General features: G+C 39.4%; 1 protein-coding gene across 2 annotated transcripts; it reads left to right on the top strand.

Moving 5' to 3' along the window:
* The first annotated feature begins 9,279 nt into the window (after positions 1-9,279).
* LOC139118617 (uncharacterized protein y4mH-like) lies at positions 9,280-12,158 on the top strand. Of its 2 annotated transcripts, none has more exons than XM_070682031.1 (2): positions 9,280-9,419; positions 9,530-12,158. In XM_070682031.1, the coding sequence occupies exon 2, from the start codon at positions 9,589-9,591 to the stop codon at positions 10,516-10,518; it is 930 nt and encodes a 309-aa protein (XP_070538132.1). In that variant the 5' UTR covers positions 9,280-9,419; positions 9,530-9,588; the 3' UTR covers positions 10,519-12,158. The 2 variants fall into 2 exon arrangements, with proteins under 2 accessions (XP_070538132.1, XP_070538133.1); XM_070682032.1 differs by having other exon boundaries at positions 9,292-9,419; positions 9,586-12,158.
* Positions 12,159-25,198: the final 13,040 nt, after the last annotated feature.

The raw sequence follows: 25,198 nt of genomic DNA, 5'->3' as shown, positions 1-25,198 counted from the left end.
CCGGTGTTCAAAAAAATATAGACCCCCCTGCATTTTTCGTGAAAAAAAGATGACCCCCCTTTGTCAGACGAAAAAAATTGATGACCCCCCCCCCCCCCCCCCCGCTGAAAAATAACAAAAACCCATATGTCAAATTTACCCGCACAGTTTGGATTTGAACTCCGGTACGCAGCGCACTTTATTTGTGTAGCAGAGATGCCAGTGTACAAACTTCTCAGCCACATCCATGCAAACGTCTGTTAATTAGGACGACTGTAAGGCAATTTTTAACTTCATTTCCATAGACAACTTATGTCCATGGACAATGTAAAAAGTAAACTTTATTGCAGTGGTTCGCCAAAGGCAGCCCTCCAGTTAAGAGGGTCATGGGCCATTACGTAAAGTCAACTCACAGTCGTTTGGAGAGCTATTCAGCGCTGGGACTATTCGCCCCATAGACGAGTGTACAGAAGCGAGAAATACCCCAAGTCTGGAAACAGAATGGCTATAAAAACCACGCCATGTCACATTCCGTGTCCGATTTCACTGTGAAAATTAGCAAGTTCATCTATCATGCAACCGTCGATCGTTCCCTATCATTCTAAAATTTCATACCTGATACTTTATCTGATTCAAAAACGCTCGCGGCCGAATTCGACGGACACCTCGCCAAAACCTGGGGGTGAGCAACATTCCGGTCACCTCTTGGGTACCTCCACTTTACTGACGTTGGCGCCGCGTACCCATGAGGGATGACTGGAATGTTGCTCACGCTTATGTTTTGGCCAGGTGTCTCTCGAACTCGGCCGAAAATCACAGGAAATTAGCATTTTGTAAGCAGATGAAGTATCAGGTATAAATTTTCGTGTGATTTTCGGCCGAGTTCAGAAGACACGTCGCCAAAACATAAGGCATGAACAACCTTCCAGTCACCCCTCAAGGGTACGCGGCGCTGACGTCAGTAAAGTGGAGGTGCCCAACGTCCACTGTGAGGTGACCGGAATGTTGCTCACCCCCAGGTTTTGGCGAGGTGTCCGTCGAATTCGGCCGAAAATCACACGAAACGAGCGTTTTTGAATCAGATAAAGTATCAGGTATGAAATTTTAGAATGATAGGGAACGATCGACGGTTGCATGATAGATGAACTTGCTAATTTTCACAGTGAAATCGGACACGGAATGTGACATGGCGTGGTTTTTATAGCCATTCTGTTTCCAGACTTGGGGTATTTCTCGCTTCTGTACACTCGTCTATGGGGCGAATAGTCCCAGCGCTGAATAGCTCTCCAAACGACTGTGGTCAACTTCATTCTAGTGGGGCCACCAAAGGTGGCCCGCTGGTAAAGAGGGTCGATCGTGGCCATTGCACAAAGTAAACTTTACTGACAGGGCCGCTGAAGGCGTCCGGCCGTTAAGATGGTCATGGGGTATTACAATAAAGTCAATTTATGCACAGTCGTTTGGAGAGCTATTCAGAAAAACCTGCGAATCGTCATTTTTTATATCTATTCATTTATATTAAGTTTTTTGTTGCCAAAAATATAAATATCACTGCTTTTGAATAATAACATTTGTAGTTACGATAGAATGAGCCTCGGGGACAGATATTGCATGAAACTTAAGTATCAGACATTATTACTTTGAACTTGAAGTAGTTTTTAATATATATATATATATATATATATATATATATATATATATATATATATATATATATATATATATATATACATATATATATATACTGAGAATCTAGGAACTTGTAGTTGTCACTCTACAGGCTGTTTCATGCGCTAAGCAATCATCATATATATATATATATATATATATATAGATAGATATATAGATAGATATATAGATATATATATATTTATATATACATACATACATACATACACACACAAACACAAACACACACACACACACACACACACACACACATATATATATATATATATATATATATATATATATATATATATATATATATATATAGATATATATACGTATTAATTCGTGGAAAAAGTTAAATGTAAGCTTGTTTAACAGAATGTTATGAATTTTTTTTTAGTTAAGCGATCAAAAATCCCATTCCTAGGCATACTATTTGATATTTGCTTTACTTACAATTATAATATTTTGAAGCCTCTGCCCGACACGGTGCCAAAATTTTCACGTCTTCCTCAATCTTCCCGGCGTGCACCTCTCTGTGTAGGTCCCATTCGTTCCTCAGCACAACTCCAATCTGACGCGTAGACGTTGACCCTAAACCGGTCAGCAATGCTTGCAATGTGCATGTAATCAGAACTCAGCGGGAAAAAACGTGTGATGGTAACGGAACATAAATATAACGGTCCTTGGCAGTATACAATGAGAAAGTATACGTAGGACCTTACTCCCAGCTCTTCCATTTATAAAGACTTTTTGTTGGATATTTCTACTATATTAGACAATCATACTGTATATCTGTATCTAAAGACATCCTTTGTATGAAGAATAAGAACCTTGTTGAGGATTAGTATGATCATGGCTGTACAAGAATTGAACATTTCAGTATTTCAAACTGAACATCAATGTCTTGTTTTCATGTAGTGATTTTCTCCCGTTATCTTTGTCATATTCAACTTCTAGTATTCGATTTTCTTGCCATGTAGCAACGCGGATGCGCTATTTTGCGGGTTGCGGGCTGCGGGTTGCGGGCTGCGGGTTGCGGGCATGAAAAAATGTGTGATTTTTGGTATCATTTTCGCTAGTAGATAGAATAAATGCTAAAATAGTATCTAGATGTATTTGTTTATGGAATAAAAGCCGTGAACTTCTTGAATAATGCCGTTATTTTAGCTTACATCTGGTAAAGCACCACCAACGTCAGAATAGTCCATTTCCCATCCAACATTCGCCGTTGCACAGCGCACTGCCGATCGAAGCTTTCGAAATGATATGACTGAACACGGATGAGTAATAATATGAACACAAGACAGATTTCACAACAACTCGCTATATTAACTTTTTATGTAATGATTAGGACGGATAGTTTAAAAGTAAGTTTCGGATCGTTGACAGCACAGATGAACTGGGAGATGAACTTCGGTTCGTTGAAACTCGACACGCCTAATAATTTGTTACTTTTTCATAGAATGCCATGCCCTTCTCACACTTCAGATTAGTTCAACCGCCGATAAAAGCAAAATTTTCAGAATCGTTTTCAATGCCGTTTAAAATTATTTTATTGTGGTGAACACGATAATAGTCCTAGGAAACTTTTCATAGTCACGCTGGATCAAATGCATATGGAGCGACTATCATACTGCAGGTGCAAGTCATAGAATATGTTCATGATATTAGGAGATACACAATTATTGAGAGCTGCAGAACACAAACTCATCCAAAAATATTCCTATTAGATCGATTCCTGAAAATAAGTCAACGCACCGACGTGTTTTTCCCGCTGAAATTCTCGCGTAAAATGTTAGCGGAATGTCGTTCTCTGTGGTCGTGGCCTCGGTTGAACCGAAACGGCAAAGTAAGCTAAGTCCATTGTCGTACGTCTTTTTCTTTTTAAAGATTTCATGAAAAATACACGGCATTTAAATACACAACACTTCTACGCTTTTTGAAGTCAAATCTTTCCTTACACATTGCATTTAAGTAGGCATTGTTTAATTTTCTGTATGTGTTGCCCTAGAACCGAATTGTGAATAGATGCATTACAAAGAATTTACTTCCTATGGCCTGATACTAGAAATGTAACAATTTTCATTCCGCGATAAGTGGCGACATTTCCGAGGCGCGAATTTTTTTTGTCAGTCTGGTATTATTTCTCACTCACATCCATGGCAAGAAAGAAAAGTGATTTCAGATCCCAAGTTATTTGTGATGGCCAGGCAGCTCGGAACAAATAAATTGGTCCTCGGAATCGCCGCTTTTAGTTTAGCAGATTTTAATTTTTTTTCAGAAACATGACGTATTTTCACCCACTTGGTATGGTCTGTTATAGCATCTTTAGTCCAAAAAATCAATTTAAAAGCATATATGTTTTCAACAGCCTTCAAATGTACAGTATTATGTTAAAATACACAATATGGAATATGTTGTGTTTCATTAATTTTAACCATCTTGACCTGATGGTGAAATATGGACTTGGCAGGAAAAGGGATACTGTACGATAGACCTGATCATGATTATTGATAATAGACACCTTCTAAAGGTTTTATTTCTTATATACTAAATGCCATATTACATATATTAGAAATCTAGCCATAATTCTAAAAACCCGCAGCCCGCAACCCGCAACCCGCAACCCGCAGCCCGCACCCCGCAACCCGCAGCCCGCACTTTAGCAGATACCGTAGCAACGGAGCTAAAACTGAGTGAGGGCGCACTAGTGGTTAGTCAGGTTCAGCACGACAAAATCTGCCAGAAAGACAGGTCACGAAAGGTCGGGGAAGTCAGTGATGGCATGGTATGTATGTAAATAATTAGGTCTTTCTGGAGAGCGATCGCGATCATGTCACCTTCCTCGCTCATAGGAATTCGTCTATCTAAAAATAACTGCTTGACTCTAAGTTGTAATCCGCGTTCTACAGACAGGGATCGCATAGAGCATTCACGCCAATGTTTACAATGGGAGCGACTGCATTTCAGGGATTGTTTGACTCGTTCAGAGGGGTTAAAGAGATTCTTTGTAGTGCTATAATAACTATTTTCCTGAGTCCTTTTACCTGAAAGACTCGAGGGTCATTTAGGCCTATCATAACCAAAGGGATGTAATATTTTGACCCAGTCACAAGTATTCCCCCTGTAGGATTCGATTACTGGACACAATCAAGGGAAGTAGGAGTTTTTGAAATAACTGTTGCAGATGATCTGCACGTACTGTGATCAAAGCATCTAGCCTGATGAGGTGGGTAAATAAAGACAAATGAGGTAACGGCCATCCCTAAGCATTTGTATACACACAGTAGCACGCACTACCAAACTACATTTACCAATGGGTTATCTCTATCGTAACTTATCGTCATTAATTTGTGTATAATTTAGCATATATTTAGCATATATAGATGAAATTTATTATACTGCATAGACTTTAGCCGAATCGGTAGATTAATTTTGAAAAAAAAATGTTATCGGAACTATTTCTCATTTGTCTCTTTTCATGTGCATGAGTTTCGGTGGCGAGTCCCAAAACCCGGACCGAGACGAGTCGAGACGAGACCAAAAGACCTCCTATCTTACTGATAGAAAAGTTACGTTTTTTTGCACATAGGCAGCATCTGTATCAATGCCACGGGGAAAAAAGGACGTTGTCCCACTTCTGTCTTAGTTAGTCAAAGAAGTGATATCCCACTCCTACCATCGACTTATGCCTGTTCATTTTCGTACATTCTAGTCTGTGGTTCCATAGCTCTCCGAATCTGAATCTTAATCTGAGGCTGCCTCAGATTCCACACACATAACATACATGTACTGTAGTATCGGTAATGTAGAAAAATGGTGCAGAGCCACTGTAATAAAATTAAACATATGAGCTCTCAGTTTACTTTCCTATAATGTGTTTATAAATGGTGAATCTAATTTCTAAAAAATGATTACTTAAATCTCCTGTATGTATGTTTCTCATACAAGGTTACCTATTTTGAATTCACAGTAGATATCATAGTAGAATCTGAATCTGGCGCTTATCGCTTAGGCCAAAATGCCGACGTCGCGTCGCAGTTCGCATGTTTCTAGCTCGCCTTGAACTCAAGTTGAAAAACCTCAACAAATCTTTTTTCAGTTGTTCCAATCGTTGATTGTGCTATCTCTTGCTTTGTGCATCGATCTTTGACACTCTCAACAAACTGCAAGATTTTTGTAGTATTGTATTATGATGTATTTACAACGCCTGGCCTGAGGGGTCATTATGGGCTCGTCTCGACTCGTCTCGGTCCGGGTTTTGGGACTCGCCAGTTTGGGTTCAACAGTCCGGGTCAGCTCCAAAATTGGAGACGCTATACCATAATATTTTCCCCCCTCTCATTAGCCAATCAGCGGCCAGCGCGCCATCAGTAAAAATTGTATTTCCTGGCAACCTCCACATGCGTCCTTCGTTACGTACGCCATACTGTGTCGAACTCCCGCGCCGTATTCTGTCATAATGTCGAACAGTTGTGAGGCCACTCTGTCAAAACACAATTTCAAAATCGCGTACCAGTTTTATTCTGGCTAAGACAACCAAACCCCATATATCGCTGTGATTCCTAGACTCTGGCTTGAAGTCCTGCGAAATATAAATCGTGTACCTACGTACACAGATCGTTCATAATACCCCATTTGTATCGGAGATGGCAGCGATACAAATCTTACGTATGGGGAACAGTTGTGTGGCCACTCTGTCAACACATTTTCAAAATCGCGTACCATTTTTAGTCTGCGTTTGACAACTACAAAACAGGTATCGTTTTAAAGCTCTGACATTGCTCTTCTTTCTTGCAAAATGTTATACGCGTACCTACACAAATAACCTTTATAACAGTATTTCTAATAGAGATGACGAACATCCACAAAATGATTCTCGGTACTTGAGCGAAATCGATAAACTGGGGGTAGAAATGAATCATAATAATAATAATTTATTCATTTATAAAGCGACTAAATCCACACAAATAGTGTGATCAGAGACGCTAGGTAAAATACAATCAATTTTAAAAAGGTTACAAGAATTAAAAACAAAACAAAAACAAAACAATACAATGAATGAGTTCAGTTAAAAGCAGAATTAAAAAGAAATGTTTTAAGACTTGATTTAAAACTTGTCAGGCTTGGGGAGCGACGAACCTCAATTGGAAGATTGTTCCATAAAAAGGGGGCGGCAATACTGAACGCACGATCCCCATATTTCTTTGTGCGCGACCTGCTTTGACACAGTTTAAATTGGTCAGCGGACCTTAGATTACGGGTTGGGACGTACAAATTAACCATGCTAGAAAGATAAGTTGGACCGAGTGAATGGATACATTTAAAGGTGAATATAAGAATCTTAAAAACAATACGTTGAGACACAGGCAGCCAATGCAACTGAAACAAATCGGGGTGATATGCTCAGTGACTCTTGAGCGAGTTACAATTCTGGCAGCTACATTCTGGATACGTTGAAGGCGATCAATTGAATATTTCGGAAGACCATAAAGAAGCGAATTACATGAATCAATGCGTGATGTCACAAAAGCATGAATCAACTGTTCCGTGTCTGATCTAGAAAGATATTTGCGAATATTTGCAATGCGTCGTAAGTGAAAATAGCTGAGCGGCAGATATTGTTGACATGAGGGTACATTGTAAGACCAGAATCCAGGATAACTCCAAGACTTTTTGCCTGACTTTGAGCAGGAATCAGGGTGTCACCGACCCGTATCCCCTGTATTCATCATCCGAAGCATTACTGGAAGATGCAGAGAAAGTTACAAATTCAGTTTTATCATCATTCAAACAAAGGAAATTAGCAGACATCCAGGACCTAACTTGTGAAATACAAAGTTCAAGATTGCTGGCTGTCGCAGAAGCTTCATTGATCTTAAAAGACATATATAATGATGAATCATCTGCATAAAAACTATACAGGCAACCATGACTTGCAACTAATTTCCCCAAAGGAGATGTATATACATTAAATAGTATAGGGCCAAGAACGGACCCTTGTGGAACCCCGGTATCAATTTGACGGAAACATGATTTTGTGGAATCGATAATAACACACTGGCTACGATTAGAAAGATATGAGCGGAACCAATTAAGCGCATTTCCTGAAACACCAAGAAGGTCTGACAGCCGACTTAATAAAATATTATGATTAACGGTATCGAACGCTGCAGAAAGATCAAGTAAAACCAAAAATACATCACGTTTTGCATCAAGTGCTAACAATATGTCATTAGTAACCTTTAAGAGAGCAGTCTCTGTGCTGTGACCAGCTTTGTACGCGATTGTAACGGATCATTCAGGCAATGACTAGCAATATGATTGGTCAGCCTAGTAGCAACTATGCGTTCTAATACCTTTGATAGGAATGGTAGGTTAGAAACAGGCCGATAATTTTAAGATCTCATGATCAAGAGATGGTTTCTTGAGAAGAGGTTTAACAACAGCATGTTTAAAATGAATCGTCAATATTTCGAATATTTGTTCACTAATCGGACTCCTTGTTGGACATGACCTTCTGCAGAACACGCGGATTATGTTGACTGTCGAAATTCGTCGAAATTCACAAGACAGGGGCTTAATAAGCGGCCCAAAACTGCCGATCACACTTGGTGGGTAATTTGTGACCCAGCGGGACCTGTACTTTATTAATGATGTAATCTGGTCGATGATTGGCTGAATGCCGGAATACATTATCATAATGAGTCTCCAATTTTGGAGCTGACCCGGACTGTTCAATGAACGAAAATTGAAGCCTTATCCATACACATTTGAGAGTGCGCAGTAGGCTGAAGCCATACCATGGTACCACTGGCTTCCAGCATAAGTTTCAGTCAGAATGCAGTTCAGCCAAGTCACAACACTTGAACGCGAAAGAAGGAAAATGCACACACTCGTGATTAACAAACCTCTTGCCTTAACATTTTGAACCGCAACACACCAGTAGTATCCACACTATATGCTGTATCCATGACCAAGGGGTCCCAGTCAGAGAAAGATACTCAGCTAATTTTTAGTGTACGTATATATTGGCCCAGAGTAATTAAATTCTTTGTTTTGCGTCCACTAAAAATTTTGAAAGGTAGGCGAGTAAAAAACACACAAGTTTTATATAATTTAGGAATGTGAGTGACCATTTCAATAGTAACTTCTTTTTTCGCTTCCATAATTTACACTACAACATGACATTCTGCAAGCGTGTGGGCGTGTAAAATGTATTTTACAAAATTTGTAAACAAAGATTTGCAAGTAGAAAAGCTACGCGGTATTGTTCTATTCAAATGCACTGAGTCGTTTTTCCTGAAAACTCAAAAACCTTACATGTGCGACGGACGCAGAACAGATAATTTAATTATTTCGGCCCCATAGATCAGCTGAGTTTAATTTTGGCGCTTCAAAAGTACGGGTAGAGAATTCACAATCCATGATCACTATACTGCATCTTCCACGGTTTAGCTAAAAATTGGTATGGCAATCCTACATAGCTTAGAAACAAATCCTTCTTACTGTTGTACATAGTATACTAATCCGAGAAAGGCTACAGTGGGCGGTCACCTGATATGAATGATGGTTTTGAAGCTTATTAGATTTCAGATACGTCAGTCCGATGTTTATCTGTGACGTCACACATTGCAACTGGCTGCCGCTGGAACGCATCTACTTGTATACTCTCATAAAGCTCCAAGTCAGCGGCTGTTCGTCTACCACTGTCGTCGTACGCACTGGCCAGGTGCTCACCACAGTTACTTTTAAAAGAGAAACAGGTTTGTACACTTGAGCTGTAGACCTTTCACGCACCTGTCTGCGTTAGTTAGTAATTAATCGAGCTCCGATATCTAAACCATGATTTGTTATTTTTTTCTCCATTTAACAGCCTTTACAGGTTAGTTTCACTGTCTCTCACACACCTCTCTTCAAAAAAATCTTTAGAGCATGGAGTTCATAGATGCACATTTTCACATTTGGGACACCACAGACGCGGCAAGAACTGGTCAGTCTGTGGATAACCTGGGCATGCCCGGTAAGACCATACCTCAGTACAGCGCGGGCAAGTACAAGGAAGACCTAGCCGAAGTCAAGGGCCTGAACATGAAATGCAAGGGTTGTGTCTGGGTGGAGTGTCTGTCGACTATTCCGCTGGCTGAAGCTTCGTGGGCGTCCGGTGAGTGTCTGAAATTGCTCTCCGGTCCCCTAAACGAATTCAAAATCGTCGCGAGATGTGATCTGTCCGATGAAGACGTGAGAAAACGTTTGCGGCGACTGAATACCGTCCCTGATCTGACTGGCATACGTCAAATACTTAACCATCACCCGACTGAAAGCAAGTTGACGTACCCTTTGGTTGAGCGCGGTGACTACATGCAGGATGAGGATTGGTTGGAAGGATTCCGTTTATTGGGAGACTTGGGATTGTCTTTTGACCTGCAAGTCTACCCTCACCAGCTGGAGGAGTTTGCTGCGGTCGCCAGGAGGTATCCCAACACGAATACGGTTTTGAACCACCTGGGCATGCTCAGTCTGAAAGAGCCCTCTGTTGTTGATACCTGGAGGAAAGGTATGCGCGCCCTGGCTGAATGTGATAACGTATCAGTGAAGATTTCGATGTTGGATTACATCATACCTGATTGGATCAGAGATAAAGCAGCTCGTCGCGAGATGAGGGATTACGTTCGGGAGGTCATTGAACTTTTTGGACCCCATCGATGCATGTTTGGTTCAAACTTTCCCGTTGAAAAGTGCACAGGCTACGCCATGGGCGATCTCTACTCGGCTTTTCAAGAGTTCGTCTCTGATCTGGATGAAGAGAGCAAAAAACAGCTTTTCTACGGGACTGCATACCGATTTTATAAATTTGAAGAATAATTGGTATTCATTCAATATAAAGCAATGACATTGACTTCTGGATTCCGGTATCGGACATAGTACTTGAAGTCAGGATGCTCCCTGCCAAATCCTAATTCCTTTTGTTGTATGAGTGAGAATTTTCGAATGTTTCGAAGAGGCGAGAAGTAAAATCCACACTCGATATCAAAATAACACCAACGTTAAATCCGCCCTTTAGTCTGCGAGGAAATATTTTATTGAAAGACTCTTGGACAAGTTTTTAGCTCAGACGCAATCGGTGATAAAACAAGGAATGCATCAACTGTAGTTGTAGAAATCGCTCTCAATGGACCGTACCAACTCCGTGCTTTATGCAGACTGGTCTTATTGTTCAAAGGTTTCTGTGAGTTCACCCATAGACCCTAGAGAAATTTCTTACAGCTTAATTGCCAGCCTTTAAGTGTAGTCTATCTCTATTTGTGATTACTAGAAATAATTTCAACTTTAATGGTACGTTAACGGTTATTATACCCCACTTTTGATTACATTCTAGATCAAAAACATACCCTGAGAAATCGTTAACTTGCAAGATCGAAATTAAGTTACGCATTCGAGTTATTCCGGTCTCAATAAACGAAATTTCTGTCCGGTAATTCTGTATACTAGCGACACAATAGTAGCTGGAGTTCGACAGGCGAAATAAAGACGCACCAATTATTACTTTAACTGCCACCACTCATGGTATTGGTGATGTTTTTTGCATTCCAAATATCTGAAATATGTCAAATGGATATGCCTTAACGGAAATTAGTTTCACTGAATTGTATCGGACTCCGCTTTTCTGGGTTCAGGCACAGTGCACATCAAAGCAAACAAGATTACATTTGGATGCTGTGCTGTAAATTGGTTTAAATTGTCAGGCATGTCATTCTGATAAATTCCTGGCTGGTCGTACTGATTTTAGAGCGAAATATACTGTCCCGTCACATTTTTCCACTCTCCAAATGCCCACAAACTCGAAAATCCGCACTCAGCATTTGTAGCATTTTACTTGAAAATAGAACATTAACATAAATTTTATCCGGAAAAGAATGCAGAGGTCTGCTCGTCCGTGATTACCAAACATGGATTGGCGTTCCAGGCTGTGGATGGAAAAACACATATCAAAGCGAGCTCAAGTTACCAGGCATTGATTCTCTTCCCCGGAGACGTTGGAGATAAATTTCAACGCTGACTCTCCAAAGAGGGCGGTGTTCGGGTGAACTGTACTGAATCGTGACTTGCATAATTATAAAACAAGTACGATGCAAGGTCATCGGTCATGCTAAGTACGCGACGTATTTACCTGAGGTTTGTCCAGATGTGGACAACAGCAAAAATGTGAAAATACCAAAATCTCTCTTATTCTTAGGCAGGATTGGTATGGGCTCAGAATTTTTTTTCGGATTCTATCAATCGACAATTTGTAGTACCCAGTTTCATAAGGTTTAATTAAACACTAAGCTAACGTCTTTGTCAATGTAGGATTGTGTGCAATCAATGTTCTAATTTGCCTTAAAAGGTTAGTGTCCGAAAAATTTAATGTGTTGAGAAAAGTGCGTAGGTGTCGATTAATTCTATGCATGTCACAATGTACAATATGGCTGTTTGTATTAAAGACATTTTAAATCTAAGCTTAATTATGACTTGCATATTGCTCGTTTGTTGTCCGTCCCTGTCACTGCATTGCCTAAGCAATAAAGCACATTCCTGCACCGACAGTATCTGTTGGTCCATAGCTGTGATGCTGGTTTTCTGTTTTTCAGACCGTGTTGATTTTTACTTCAACTTGTGGTGATGGTGGTGGGGCGTATTATGTTGTAGAAATCAAAATCAGCACGTACAAGATAGAAACCCATCAGAATACCATCAGCACAGCAATGGATCTACAGCTGCATCTAGCTGCAGGGACGTAAATGTCTCAATTCGGCCGCAGTGTGCAAAAACTGCAACATCATGGGGTGGGGATGAGCAAGGACAAGACAAAGTCGTTCGTTTTTCTGTCGAATTTTTATTTCCAGAAAAGTGAAATACTAGCACTCTTATAAAATTAATAATGAATTCTAATGTCGACGTGGGGTAGTAGTAGAGCTAGTATGAAATATGTATGTGTAACTGTGGTGTTGTGTTGTGTCGTGTGGTATAGAGTGGTGTGGTATAGTATAATGTAGTGTAGTGTAGTGTAGTGTAGTGTAGTGTAGTGTAGTATTGTGTTGTGTTGTGTAGTGTATTGTAGTATTGTGTGGTGTGGTACAGTGTATATAGTATGGTGTAAGGTAGTATAGTGTAGATTACTGTAGTGTAGTGTTGTGGGTGTGGTATAGTGTAGTGTAGTGTACTACTAGTTTAGTGTGGTTTGGTGTGGAGTAGTGTGATGTAGTGTAGTGCAGTGTAGTGTATTGCACTCCACAGTTCTGTACTGAATAGTACTGCAATGCACTACACTACACTACACTGCACTGCAATGCATTGCGCTGTTGTGTTCTGTGCAAGCTTTTCTTTATCATGTTTTGATATATTTCCTATTCTGCAAGCGTGGCTTCAAGGTATGTTTGGTTTCAAGACGCCCGACAGTAAAATTGACCTGTCACAGGATAAAGAATTTTCAAATATCGTGTCCCAAGTGAGCGATTTTGCCCCTTTAAAGGCATGCCAGTAACTGTAATTTTTGACAATTTTCCCGGGTTTATGTTGCGTATGTCAGCTACTGTTTTAGCTTTACTTCCCACAGCGTGTTTAAATAACCAGCACTCAGCCTGTTAATATTGACTGCTGTTTATTTTTTTCTGCGCTGTTATGTCGATAATCAAAGTCAGGTCCGTACTTGGATTCAGTTATCAACAATAACAAAACCAATCGCACACCGTCATGCTGCATTGACAAACCAAATACTGGGTATTTACAAATAGGGAGTAGACCGAGAAACTGTATTTAATACATGGAATAAAACTGCTGAAAAATTCTCAAAAGTTTTTACAGATTCTGTAGATTTAACTAAATACTCGTAATCAATATTGCCTTAGGGATCGACCATTAGTTGTTGTTGGGAGGTTTCGGTCAATTTGAAAAAAGATCCGCGGAGAACATGGTAAAAATGCAGCCTTGCTGATCTTTAAAATGTTCACGTGACAAGGAACATACGAAGAAGTGTGAATCTGGCGAGGAAACATTTCACGCTGTCCTAACCTTGAAAAAAATATGCTGGGTTTCTGAGATCAAGCACTAAAAAGTCCTAATTCGGACCAACCCAAAGGATGTAATTGTCCGCCCTTTAGCATTAGTTGGATATTTACATACATGGTATAATATCCACACACTGAGATCAAAGATGGTACTAGGTATCTGTATGTTATCACTGACACGTAGACTTCTATCAACAGTTGAGCTCAATAAAATTAGAGAACAATCTTGTTTTATCAATAGGACGTAGTTGTTCTAATTTTCAAATGTGTTCCCTGTTTCGGTTATGATTGTCGTGTAACTTTTGCACGGCACTCTGCCCCTCAGTGCTCTCGTGTGAGATGAAACAAAGTCACTGGAATTATCACTTGATTAGACAGTCGACGAGATATAATGGCATAATTTCAATTACCATGTGCTATACTAACCTAATTGTCAGCCGTCAAACTGAACCGGCGACGTTTACACAAGAAGTGTGCGCGCTGTGACCAACCAAGTTTTGGCCTCACTTCATATGGAGATTTCAGAGTCACACGTCACAAAGTCTCTTTATTTGCATCGTATCGCATGGTACACCCACACACCATCATTGGCCATATAGAACAAAAAATATTTGACTGAGGGATTAACTATCAGAATTGCTTGAGAGGGATGGTCAGAATGACAACGTATAATTTTCATCACCTTGACGTTCTAATGTTTGATTCATACTGGACAGAACTTTTTTCAGTTTTGTGTCACGTGAGTATTACTTTGCAAAAGTATAAGGTCCGGCGTATTTTTCCGAAAATAAAAAATCCATGTATGATTTTCCGACCTTTTGGCCTCCATCATCTAATGGTCTCATGGCAACGATGTTTGACGAAGGACATACCGGTCAAATAATGGCGTGGGCGAGATGTTTCATTTTCAGTGCATCTGTTAGCATAATTTTAACTACCCTGTAAGTTTATGTTATTTAATTCATGCCTGTTTAACAGTTACATTCTGTCCCCATTATTTCATTGCAGTTTCTCTGACTCAAAAGAACAATAAAATCCACAATTTGGGGATCTCTGTCAGATCACGACACGGACACTACCCTAAGGTTGTGATAATACTTGCTCAAGCAAGAACATCAAAGTTTATTCGGAATGTGATGGTGCCAGCCATTATTAGCATCTGCGTTGGTGATTTAAAATAGGACATAAAGTCTAACTATAGATGGTTTGAGAAAGCCTTCTTCCTCATAAATGATGGGAATGTCAGTGTGACTGGATCAAGGACATAGCTATCAACGATCTTCAGGGACGGTCCAGTACTTGGGTTGTATGAGCGCCCTATGATGATTGGAATATAAACTGCAGTCGATTTGAGCGTTATCAAACTTTTCAAATCATTGTTCCTCAGCCTGAGGCGCAGGGCTTCACTTAGAGAATATTCTGAGTTATCATCAAATATCGATGTAAGCATCGTTATCACACATTATCATCATTCAAATATCAATTTTGTTTTGTTGTACTTGGGGCTCAGCCCAAGTACATTTGTTTTCATTCCGTGGGAAAAAACTGTAAGGTATGACCATTTCTGGCTGAGACCAGGGAGGGCAAAATGTCTTGGCTTCATCTTTCTTGGCATAATAAATGGCGTAATGATGTTAACTGAATGGAAGTGCTGCTCTCAGCCAGTCTTGAATAAGTGAGATGTGAATATTAATGCTTCTCTATCTGAGTTTTTGCCACAAAATCTTCTGAATATAATCAAAATGTGCATCGAAATGCAACAATTAATGCACCCTCCGTTTCCTAGTCGATGGCACGACCCTTGCTACACCCACTGGACGAGCCAAAGTGGGAGGGGTAATTTCAGTTTGGTCGAACAAGAGGGCTCGAGACCAGAATTTAACATTTAAACTTGAAACATGTTTAATCGCTGACAAGATGTGGACTAGTGTTAATCGAAGTAAAATTGTGAAAAGGAAAGGTTTTATATCCCGGACACAATGAAAAACATTATGACTGGAAACTGTACCCCCAGTTGAGAATAGTAATGCCCACAGCAATGGAGAACACTTATCCTTGAGCTGAGAAAACCAGACCATCATTTCGAAATAGAGCTGCAGATTCGAGAAGCTCGTTCAAAATAGCTAGGTACACCCCATAGGGGTGGTTTCGAGTTTTGAGGGCAAATTTCGCCTCCTTCATATAGAAATCGTACGTTTGTTTTTCCAGGAGAACACACCATTTGACACAAAATTTGCATGTAAAGGGGTCGCCAGTAAGCACGTGGTCAAATCTGGCATAAGAAACAATATGAAATGTTGGGTAAAGCCAGTCCAAAATAAACTGATTTGAACTTTTGTGTTTTGTAATTTATACCACTGCAGTAACACTACCTTTTTTTGACAGCATCACACAATGTAATACGTTTTGAAACTGAATACTCCGACGTATTCTGTGTCTCCTTTGCTAAAAAATACGGTATGCCGATTACCATGTAAGGAGATGATGACGTCAAGACAGATTTGTAGTGCGTTTGGTCCTGGATGGTGCGCGAAGTTTTGTCAAGGTAGCTTGTGTATTTATTTCCTAAATGGGAGAGATTAGGGTCGATCTAAACGAAGGCCGAAGAATGTTATGATACTCTAAGCGAGCTGAACTCTAACGCGAATGGTTGGATAATTTGGAGGATGTCTAGAGTATTGAATTTCAACTGCGTCACAAGTTTGCGAAATGAGTATTCCGTCGAACGGTCAACGAACGATATTTTAGAAATCTGGAGACATGGCACATCGCATTTTTATTTTAGTATTTTATATTTTACAAAAGATTTAAGAAGCAATGATTTTGTCGAAAATTCTGAAAAAATATAGGAAGATTTGATCGCGAACACATTTTCACTTGGGGTCAACTAGCCCTGCGTACGATGCTGTGTGTTCCGCTACAGCTAATCGCCCCGCACACCACAGCCCTGCAAAGACCCGTACGTAGGGTCGGTGACTTCAAATCCATTTTGGGACTTGACGTAAAAAGCCAAATTACTGCCGAAATTCAGCGTTCTAAGGCCCAAGTCGTATCCCAGCCTACCTCAGCTACTCGATCGCTTCCAAAAATGACAGTCTTTTATTCACTTCTCGTAAATAACCGTCGATGTCGGCAACTCTCTCGCTAGCCCTGCGTACGATGCTGTGTGTTAGCTGTAGCACATAGCATCGTACGCAGGGCTAAAGGTCAACACGGGGTCGCAGCCATGTTGCCTCAAAACTTATTTCTGTCTGCACTCAAAACTCAATTTCTGTCTGCACTCAAACTCAAAAATGTCGGATATGAACCTGAAAAATCGATGCAATTTTGTCAAACTTCGGCGAAATTTCAGCCTATAGACAAAATTTCATCTAGGTAAGGTAAATTTACTGAAATTTGATCGACAAATAATCCTGAGCTTGAACGTGACAGCTCGCCTTCTCCTGGAAGTCAAGCATCCAGCTGCCCATACTGCCCATATGGCCAGGTTTATGAGATTGTTTTCAAGCGACGGCGGCAGACCGTACGGTGCTCTGGATGTGAACCTACCGCCGGTGTAGCTGTAATAACTGTTGCGTTGTTTTTAGTGCCCACGGACGAAGTCCTGGGGGAGTTATAGGTTTGGTCATGTCAGTCCGTCCGTCCGTCCGTTCACGCAGATATCTCAGACATGCCCAGGTCAATTTCTTTTAAACTTTGCACAAGAATAGTACCTAACCCCATACAGATGCACGTCGATTTGTTTCACAATGCGATCGAATTTGGCCGTGTTAGAGGACTTTTTAGTTTACACCTCCATAGACTCCCATGTATAAGGCAGTTCTGTATAGACTACCATGTATAAAGCCAAGAAAAATAAAAATTTAGTTTCTCATCGTATTCATATTGCCTAAAGGATGCAGTGACACAGTTTTTTGTCCCCACGGATAAAGTCCAGGGGGCTTATAGATTGGGTCATATCCGTCCGTGAGTCCATCAGTGAGTCCATCGGTTCACGCAGATATCTCAGACATTTTGACAAAATATCATGTGACCTTGGTGACCTTTGACCTCAAATATATATATTTGTCCACAACTCAGTAACCACAAGTGCTACACCCTTCATATTTGGTATGATGGGACACCTTATGACACCACATATTGTACCTCATTAATTATGTGCATATCTAATTCTGAGCAAGCCAATAGAGCTGGATGTCCGATTTTTGGTATATAGGGATAACTATAGGGTAGAAATCTAAATATGCCAATCTAAATATTAGACATCTACCATCGAGAACAAAAGAAATCTGCTGTAATTTGAATATTTAAGGAGTTTAAGCAATTTCCACTATAAATAAAGAACCCCTGCCTCAAACTCCACAAAAGTTGCTAGACATATTTTGCCGTTGTCATGCCATTGCTTCGTTTAATAACCAGTTAATCAAATGCCTAATTGACAGGAGGAAATTCAAGGCCATATTTGAATAGTAGTATATATTGTCCTCAAAATTACTCTATCTCGGCCCAAGTACTCATTGCCTTCAGCAATACTGCCTTGTTTTTGTTTTTTTCTGAAAAAGGTTGAAATATGTCAGCCCTAAGCAATTACAGAAAGTGATATCGTCGGTAATTTTGCAATTATACATGTCATTATTAATGGTACGTAAAAACACCTCTACATACATACATCCATCCATACATACATCCATAAGGCCAAGGAAAAAAATTGTGCTGTTTCGATAATCCGACCTAACCTATGTTTTGCCTGCCGACCCTAAACTTTTTATAGCTATGTAAACACGGAATTAAAAAAAAAGAAAAAAAACCCCGTAAAATCACGTGTTCGTTACCCGGCATTTGATTTTTGCTTGAACAAGGACGTCTTTTATGTTTTTATTCCTTTTATAACACGATTGGCACTAATTTGGGATAATTAGATTTTCATATTTTTCAAATTTCTCAAAAATGTTAGGTGCCCTATAGTTAATGCCCTAATGTTAGTGCCCTATGTTGCAATATTAGAAATTACTTATAAAAACAAGTATGTAACGTAAAAAAAAAGCAGATGAGGTTACATTTGCAGATTAAACCGACATTACTTCACCATCCAATGATCCCAAATTAGTTTCAATCGTGTTTATGTATGATACGTTTTTCTGGAAATGTTGTGGCCAGTGTTTGATCGCCCTGAACCCCTGAAGTGCATATTTAAAAATTAAAAATATTTTGGAAAAAAATCCCTGCCGACCTACCTACCCTGTTTTTGAAAACCATGTTATCGGAACAGCACAATTTATTTATCTGTTTATTTATTTTTCGGCCTAAGCACGTACATCCGTACATACATACGCGATCTAAGTTTATACATTCGAGCACAAATAAGTGTGCGCACTTACCGCTGATTTTTTCCGTTAGAGTTGAAAAATTATACCAGCAGAAAGTGACAGATGCGTAGGTATCTTAATCGAATAAAAACTTTGTATTAAAAGTTGTCTACTTTCTATCGTGACACGCGTTGCCATCTGTAGAGAGACAATCCCGTGGAATGCCGGGGTATCGTAATGTCACGTTGTTGACATTTTTCTGAAAAAAAAGTTACAAGTACTTGACGTTTTTGTAAGATTGCTTTGTTCTGAAGGGGGTACTCTTCAAGAGGTTTTAAGTGCAGGTTTAAAGGAAGTTTTATCATTTATTGAATTCCGTCGAACGTGCGAGTGGATAATGGACGGCGGAGTGATGGCCCGTGCTACTCGCCACTTCCACTGGCAAATCTGCATGTCACTCCGCATGAGTATGTTTGGCCTGACCCACACTGAAAACAAGTCATCGTTGATGACACAGTCCCCACTTGTTAATGGGTACTTTGATTACATGTCCTCAGAGAGGATAGAGTCCTCTTCATTAATTAGGTCTGTGATAAAATACTTTGATACAGATAGCGCTCAATGGCCAAGAATGACCTACATACAAAAAAGACCTACATATGTATGACATAGGTTAATGTCCTTGTACCAACTTTGAATAAAATCGTTTGAGACATGCCTGAGTATTATGGCTCTGTACATGAAAAAATCGTAACAAAATGGCCGCACGGCAGCCATATTGGATCGTATCACATAACAAATTGACATGCATATGTATGACAGTAGTCAATCTCCTTGTACCAACTTTGAATAAATTCGCTTGATACATGTCTGAGTATTACGGCTCTGTACATGAAAACATCGTAATAAAATGGCTGCCTAGCGGCCATATTGGATCGTATCACAAACCAAATAGACGTACATATGTATGACATAGGTCAATGTCCTTGTACCAACTTGGAATAAAATCGGTTGAGATATGCTTGAGTTTTGGCTCTATACATGAAAAATTGTAATAAAATGGCCGCCTGGCGGCCATATTGGATCGTATCACAAAACAAATCGACGTGCATATCTATGACATTGGTCAATGTCCTTGTACCAACTTTGAATAAAATCGGTTGAAACATGTCTGAGTTTTGGCTCTGTACATGAAAAAATTGTAATAAAATGGCCGCCTGGCGGCCATATTGGATCGTATCACAAAACAAATCGACATGCATATCTATGACATTGGTCAATGTCCTTGTACCAACTTTGAATAAAATCGGTTGAAACATGTCTGAGTTATGGCTCTGTACATGAAAAAATTGTAATAAAATGGCCGCCTGGCGGCCATATTGGATCGTATCACAAAACAAATTGACATGCATATCTATGACATTGGTCAATGTCCTTGTACAACTTTGAATAAAATCGGTTGAAACATGTCAGAGTTATGGCTCTGTACATGAAAAAATCGTAATAAAATGGCCGCCAGGCGGCCATATTGGATCGTATCACAAAACAAATAGACTTGCATATCTATGACATTGGTCAATGTCCTTGTACCAACTTTGAATAAAATCGGTTGAAACATGTCAGAGTTATGGCTCTGTACATGAAAAAATCATAATAAAATGGCCGCCAGGCGGCCATATTGGATCGTATCACAAAACAAATAGACTTGCATATCTATGACATTGGTCAATGTCCTTGTACCAACTTTGAATAAAATTGGTTGAAACATGTCTGAGTTATGGCTCTGTACATGAAAAATCGTAATAAAATGGCCGCCAGGCGGCCATATTGGATCGTATCACAAAACAAATACACTTGCATATCTATGACATTGGTTAATGTCCTTGTACCAACTTTGAATAAAATCGGTTGAAACATGTCAGAGTTATGGCTCTGTACATGAAAAAATCATAATAAAATGGCCGCCAGGCGGCCATATTGGATCGTATCACAAAACAAATAGACTTGCATATCTATGACATTGGTCAATGTCCTTGTACCAACTTTGAATAAAATCGGTTGAAACATGTCTGAGTTATGGCTCTGTACATGAAAAAATCGTAATAAAATGGCCGCCAGGCGGCCATATTGGATCGTATCACAAAACAAATACACTTGCATATCTATGACATTGGTCAATGTCCTTGTACCAACTTTGAATAAAATTGGTTGAAACATGTCTGAGTTATGGCTCTGTACATGAAAAAATTGTAATAAAATGGCCGCCTGGCGGCCATATTGGATCGTATCACAAACAAATCGACATGCATATCTATGACACTGGTCAATGTCCTTGTACCAACTTTGAATAAAATCGGTTGAAACATGTCTGAGTTATGGCTCTGTACATGAAAATATCGTAATAAAATGGCCGCCTGGCGGCCATATTGGATCATATCACAAAACAAATCGACGTGCATCTGTATGACATATGAAGTAATCCTTGTACCAAGTTTGAATGAAATCGCTCCTTGCATCTCTGAGATATCTGCGTGAACGGACGGACGCACGGACGGACGCACGCACGCACGCACGGACGCACGCACGGACATGACCAAACCTATAAGTCCCCCGGACGGTGTCCGTGGGGACTAATTAACCGACGGTTCAGTTCTCTTGGATATATACCTCAGTTGAATTTAAATGCAATCAAAGATTAGCCCTGAAAGCATAATGCCACTGCTTAAAATAGTCTGATATATATTTCTTTATTTGGGGCACTTCTACGTGCCTCTAAAGTCAAGCAGAGTGGTTATTTCACAACAAACCGACTGAACTGAAATCAGATAGCAGTGGTCATAATTGAACTGTGACTGGTTCGTTCCTGATCACGTGATGTAAATCCAGCTCTGAATTGCATTGAATCATTGCCCGCGATGAGCCTCTCTCTCTCTCGCCAGCGCTCTGTACATGATAATGACAAGATTGCTTTGTAAAATTCTTGTGGCAAACACGTCAAAAGCTTTTTCCTTGGAGAGGCATAGCAAGGCCAATTCGAGGACAAATACAGTAACATGATGACATACAATAAAACGAATCACAAAAGTGTCACTTCCAAACCTTCCTCCAAACCATTCTACCGCCAACACCGCCGCCACTACCATCATCATTATCATCACCATCATCATCAACATCATCATTACCATCAACAACAAGATCGCCGCAATATCAGTTGGAAAATAGCGTTGTGCCTGTGAGATTTTCTTGCAAATGACATGCAATGACTTCGAGCAAGGGGATGAGAATACTATGACATTTGGAGTCACATATATTTCACTAGCAAAATAAATCGTAAAAATTACTTTACAGTTGAACAAAATGATAGGAACACATCAAAGGGGAATTCGTATACAGTCCAACACTGCATAACTTACGTAAGGAAATGGGCGGCTACAGCTAACCAACTGAAAGAACGGAGAACAAGAACTTTAAAATGCCAGCATCATGAATATTAACAGAAATTGATATTGAGAAGGCACTTTTACTGCCGGCCGTAAAGTCATGTATATTGCGCTTGATGAGCAAACTCGCACTGGCATGGAAAATAGAATATATAATATTTAATCTGTGTTGACGTACGCTTTATGAATTGAGACTGGCGATGAATAGATATAAGGTCAACAGGCCTTGTTTTGTGTTGCTCCGGAATGCAAGTTTTAATCTTGGAATTCAATTTGCCCTACAAAAACGTTTTTACCTATGGGGAGAGCTAGAGCATATACAGATGTCAAAGGTCAAACGGAGTATAGATGGCAGACACCGACACTACCACACTGTGTTGCACTTGGCTTTTCAATACCTTGTTATTAATTCTTATCCAGGCTTCACCATACCTGTAGATAAGAAACAAATAGTCATTGGTTCAATAGGCATTTTTCAGGTTATTAAAAGTCATTGTACCAGCTAGGCTCTGATTTCATATCAGCATTTAGGTCAACAAGAAGTGCACAAGGAATAAATAGTATAGAAAATATCATTTCATTATCATAATTATAAAATATTATAAAATGTCGATATTATTAGTTAAACCTTTTTGGTCAGTACATCAGGGTTGAACCTCTGCTCTGCTGTGCGATACTTGATAGAAATAATCGAACGTATACTTGACAGTCTGCGATGCGTTCTATATAAGCTTAGTGTACTTACAAGGAGTATGACGCTCCGTATTACCATGTCAAGTATAATTCATACACGTTCGGTGATTTTATCACGTTGCAAAGAAAGCCGTTTGCAATATCTAAACGGTTTTATTGAAAATATTGATATCGCATAATATTCCATAATCGTGATATTAATATAGGGTCTAATATTTCTTAGGCTATGGTAGTGCGCCTGTGATAAGCCCTAACGTCTCACGATGTTGAAAATTCAACAAAGACAGCCTTACCGCAGTGCATGATGGTATGGTGTGTGAACTTATAGCTTTTAACCCTTTCACCACTATGGTTTGTCCCAAATACATCGTTTTCTATGGTAAAGTTGGACCTGTATACAGGGAACTGGGGGTGAAAGGGTTAAACTTTTTGATAGCAACTCGGAGACACAAGACCAGCGCCTTCCGAGAAGTGTGATTGGGAAGACTGGAGTGCGCAGGGAGTTAAATTTACACTGCCCTCCCTACTGCAGAAAATGGTTGCTCCCTAAGGGAGCCGTCATTACTTATTGCCTGGGGGGTTGGAGGAATCTGAGGGGGGTCACTCAAAAAATCGAAAGCTACAAGAGAGGTTGCTCAAAGTGGAGAACAAGAAAGGGGGGCTACTCAATTTTGTTGATATGTACTGAAGCATTTAGTGGAGTTACGAATTAATACAACAATAATAGTAAAGATATGTGTATTCATACCTGGTATATATATATATATATATATATATATATATATATATATATATATATATATATATATATATATATTGCTAGACGTGGAACTTGTCATGATTACTCTACAGACTGTTTCATGCGCTTGGCAATCGTCAGGAGTGATGTTTGCGGGCTTGTAGCTACCTATATATAGGGTCAGGTGTATATGCAAACGAGGCGGTTGTTCTGGCGCGTGAAAACAGTCTGTAGAGTAATCACGACAAGTTCCACGTCTAGCAATACCTATGCCCTGCGGAAACGCATCGAGCACTATACATTGCCTGAATTGACACCAAGCCACTGATATATATATATATATTATTATATATATATATATATATATATATATATATATATATATATATATATATATATATATATATATATATATACATACACACACACACACACACACACACATATATAATATATATATATATATATATATATATATATATATATATATCATAATACAGGTGGTTTCAAGTAGAAACTAAAATCTCATTACACTATGTGTTTCACGTTATTGTGATCTTCAGACGAGAATGATCAGCTATTCGACATGTCAAGCCTTATGTTAGAGGCTAGTACTGAGTACATTTTTCAGTATTTCCTTATTAAAGATTGATATACTTGCCTGATCATTAATGAGAAACGTCTGCTTTCTATATTCTGCATTGCATAGGTTACCGATAGGGGAAAATGTGTAAAGCAAACTAATTCTGATTCTATAAAATTTAAAACCAGTGGAATGCCTTGACAACAAACCCATCTTTTATTTCAGGAAAATAATAATAAATAATAAATGTGAATAAATGTATGTCTGTCACTATTTCTTCGCTTTCAAAAAATGTAATTGAAATCAGTGAACTGGAATATAAGGTTTGGAATACTGTCTCAGATTTCTGTTCCTTGGAGTTTTTTATACGAAAAAAATCTGAAAAAAATACTCCCCAAGTGCCACCAAATAACACCATTTTAATCTCTATTTTTCAAAAGTTTGGGGGGAGTCACTCAAAATTTCTGTAGCAGGGGGGGGGTTTACTCAAACACGTCATGTTACTCGAAATTTTGGAGTTTCTAAAGCAATTCCTCCGACCCCCCCCCCCAGGCCGTAAATAATGACGGCTCCCTAAAACAGAGTTTTAGCGATAGATGGGAAATATCACGATAGATGGGAAATATCATGATAAGCCTAAAACTTCGATAAACTTAACATTAAAACTATTTGGCGACCTTAAGTTTTTGGAAGCAGGTCGCAAATTCACAGGAAAATATGAATACAATAGACACGTG

The sequence above is a fragment of the Ptychodera flava genome, chromosome 19, assembly GCF_041260155.1.
Source record: "Ptychodera flava strain L36383 chromosome 19, AS_Pfla_20210202, whole genome shotgun sequence".
NCBI classification, from domain to species: domain Eukaryota; kingdom Metazoa; phylum Hemichordata; class Enteropneusta; family Ptychoderidae; genus Ptychodera; species Ptychodera flava.
Note: the sequence above shows the minus strand (reverse complement) of the source record. Positions and strands in the feature narration are given on the sequence as shown.

Excerpts from the sequence above, each read along its gene's own strand:
- LOC139118617 (XM_070682031.1), top strand. The coding sequence starts at position 9,589 with ATGGAGTTCATAGATGCACATTTTCACATTTGGGACACCACAGACGCG.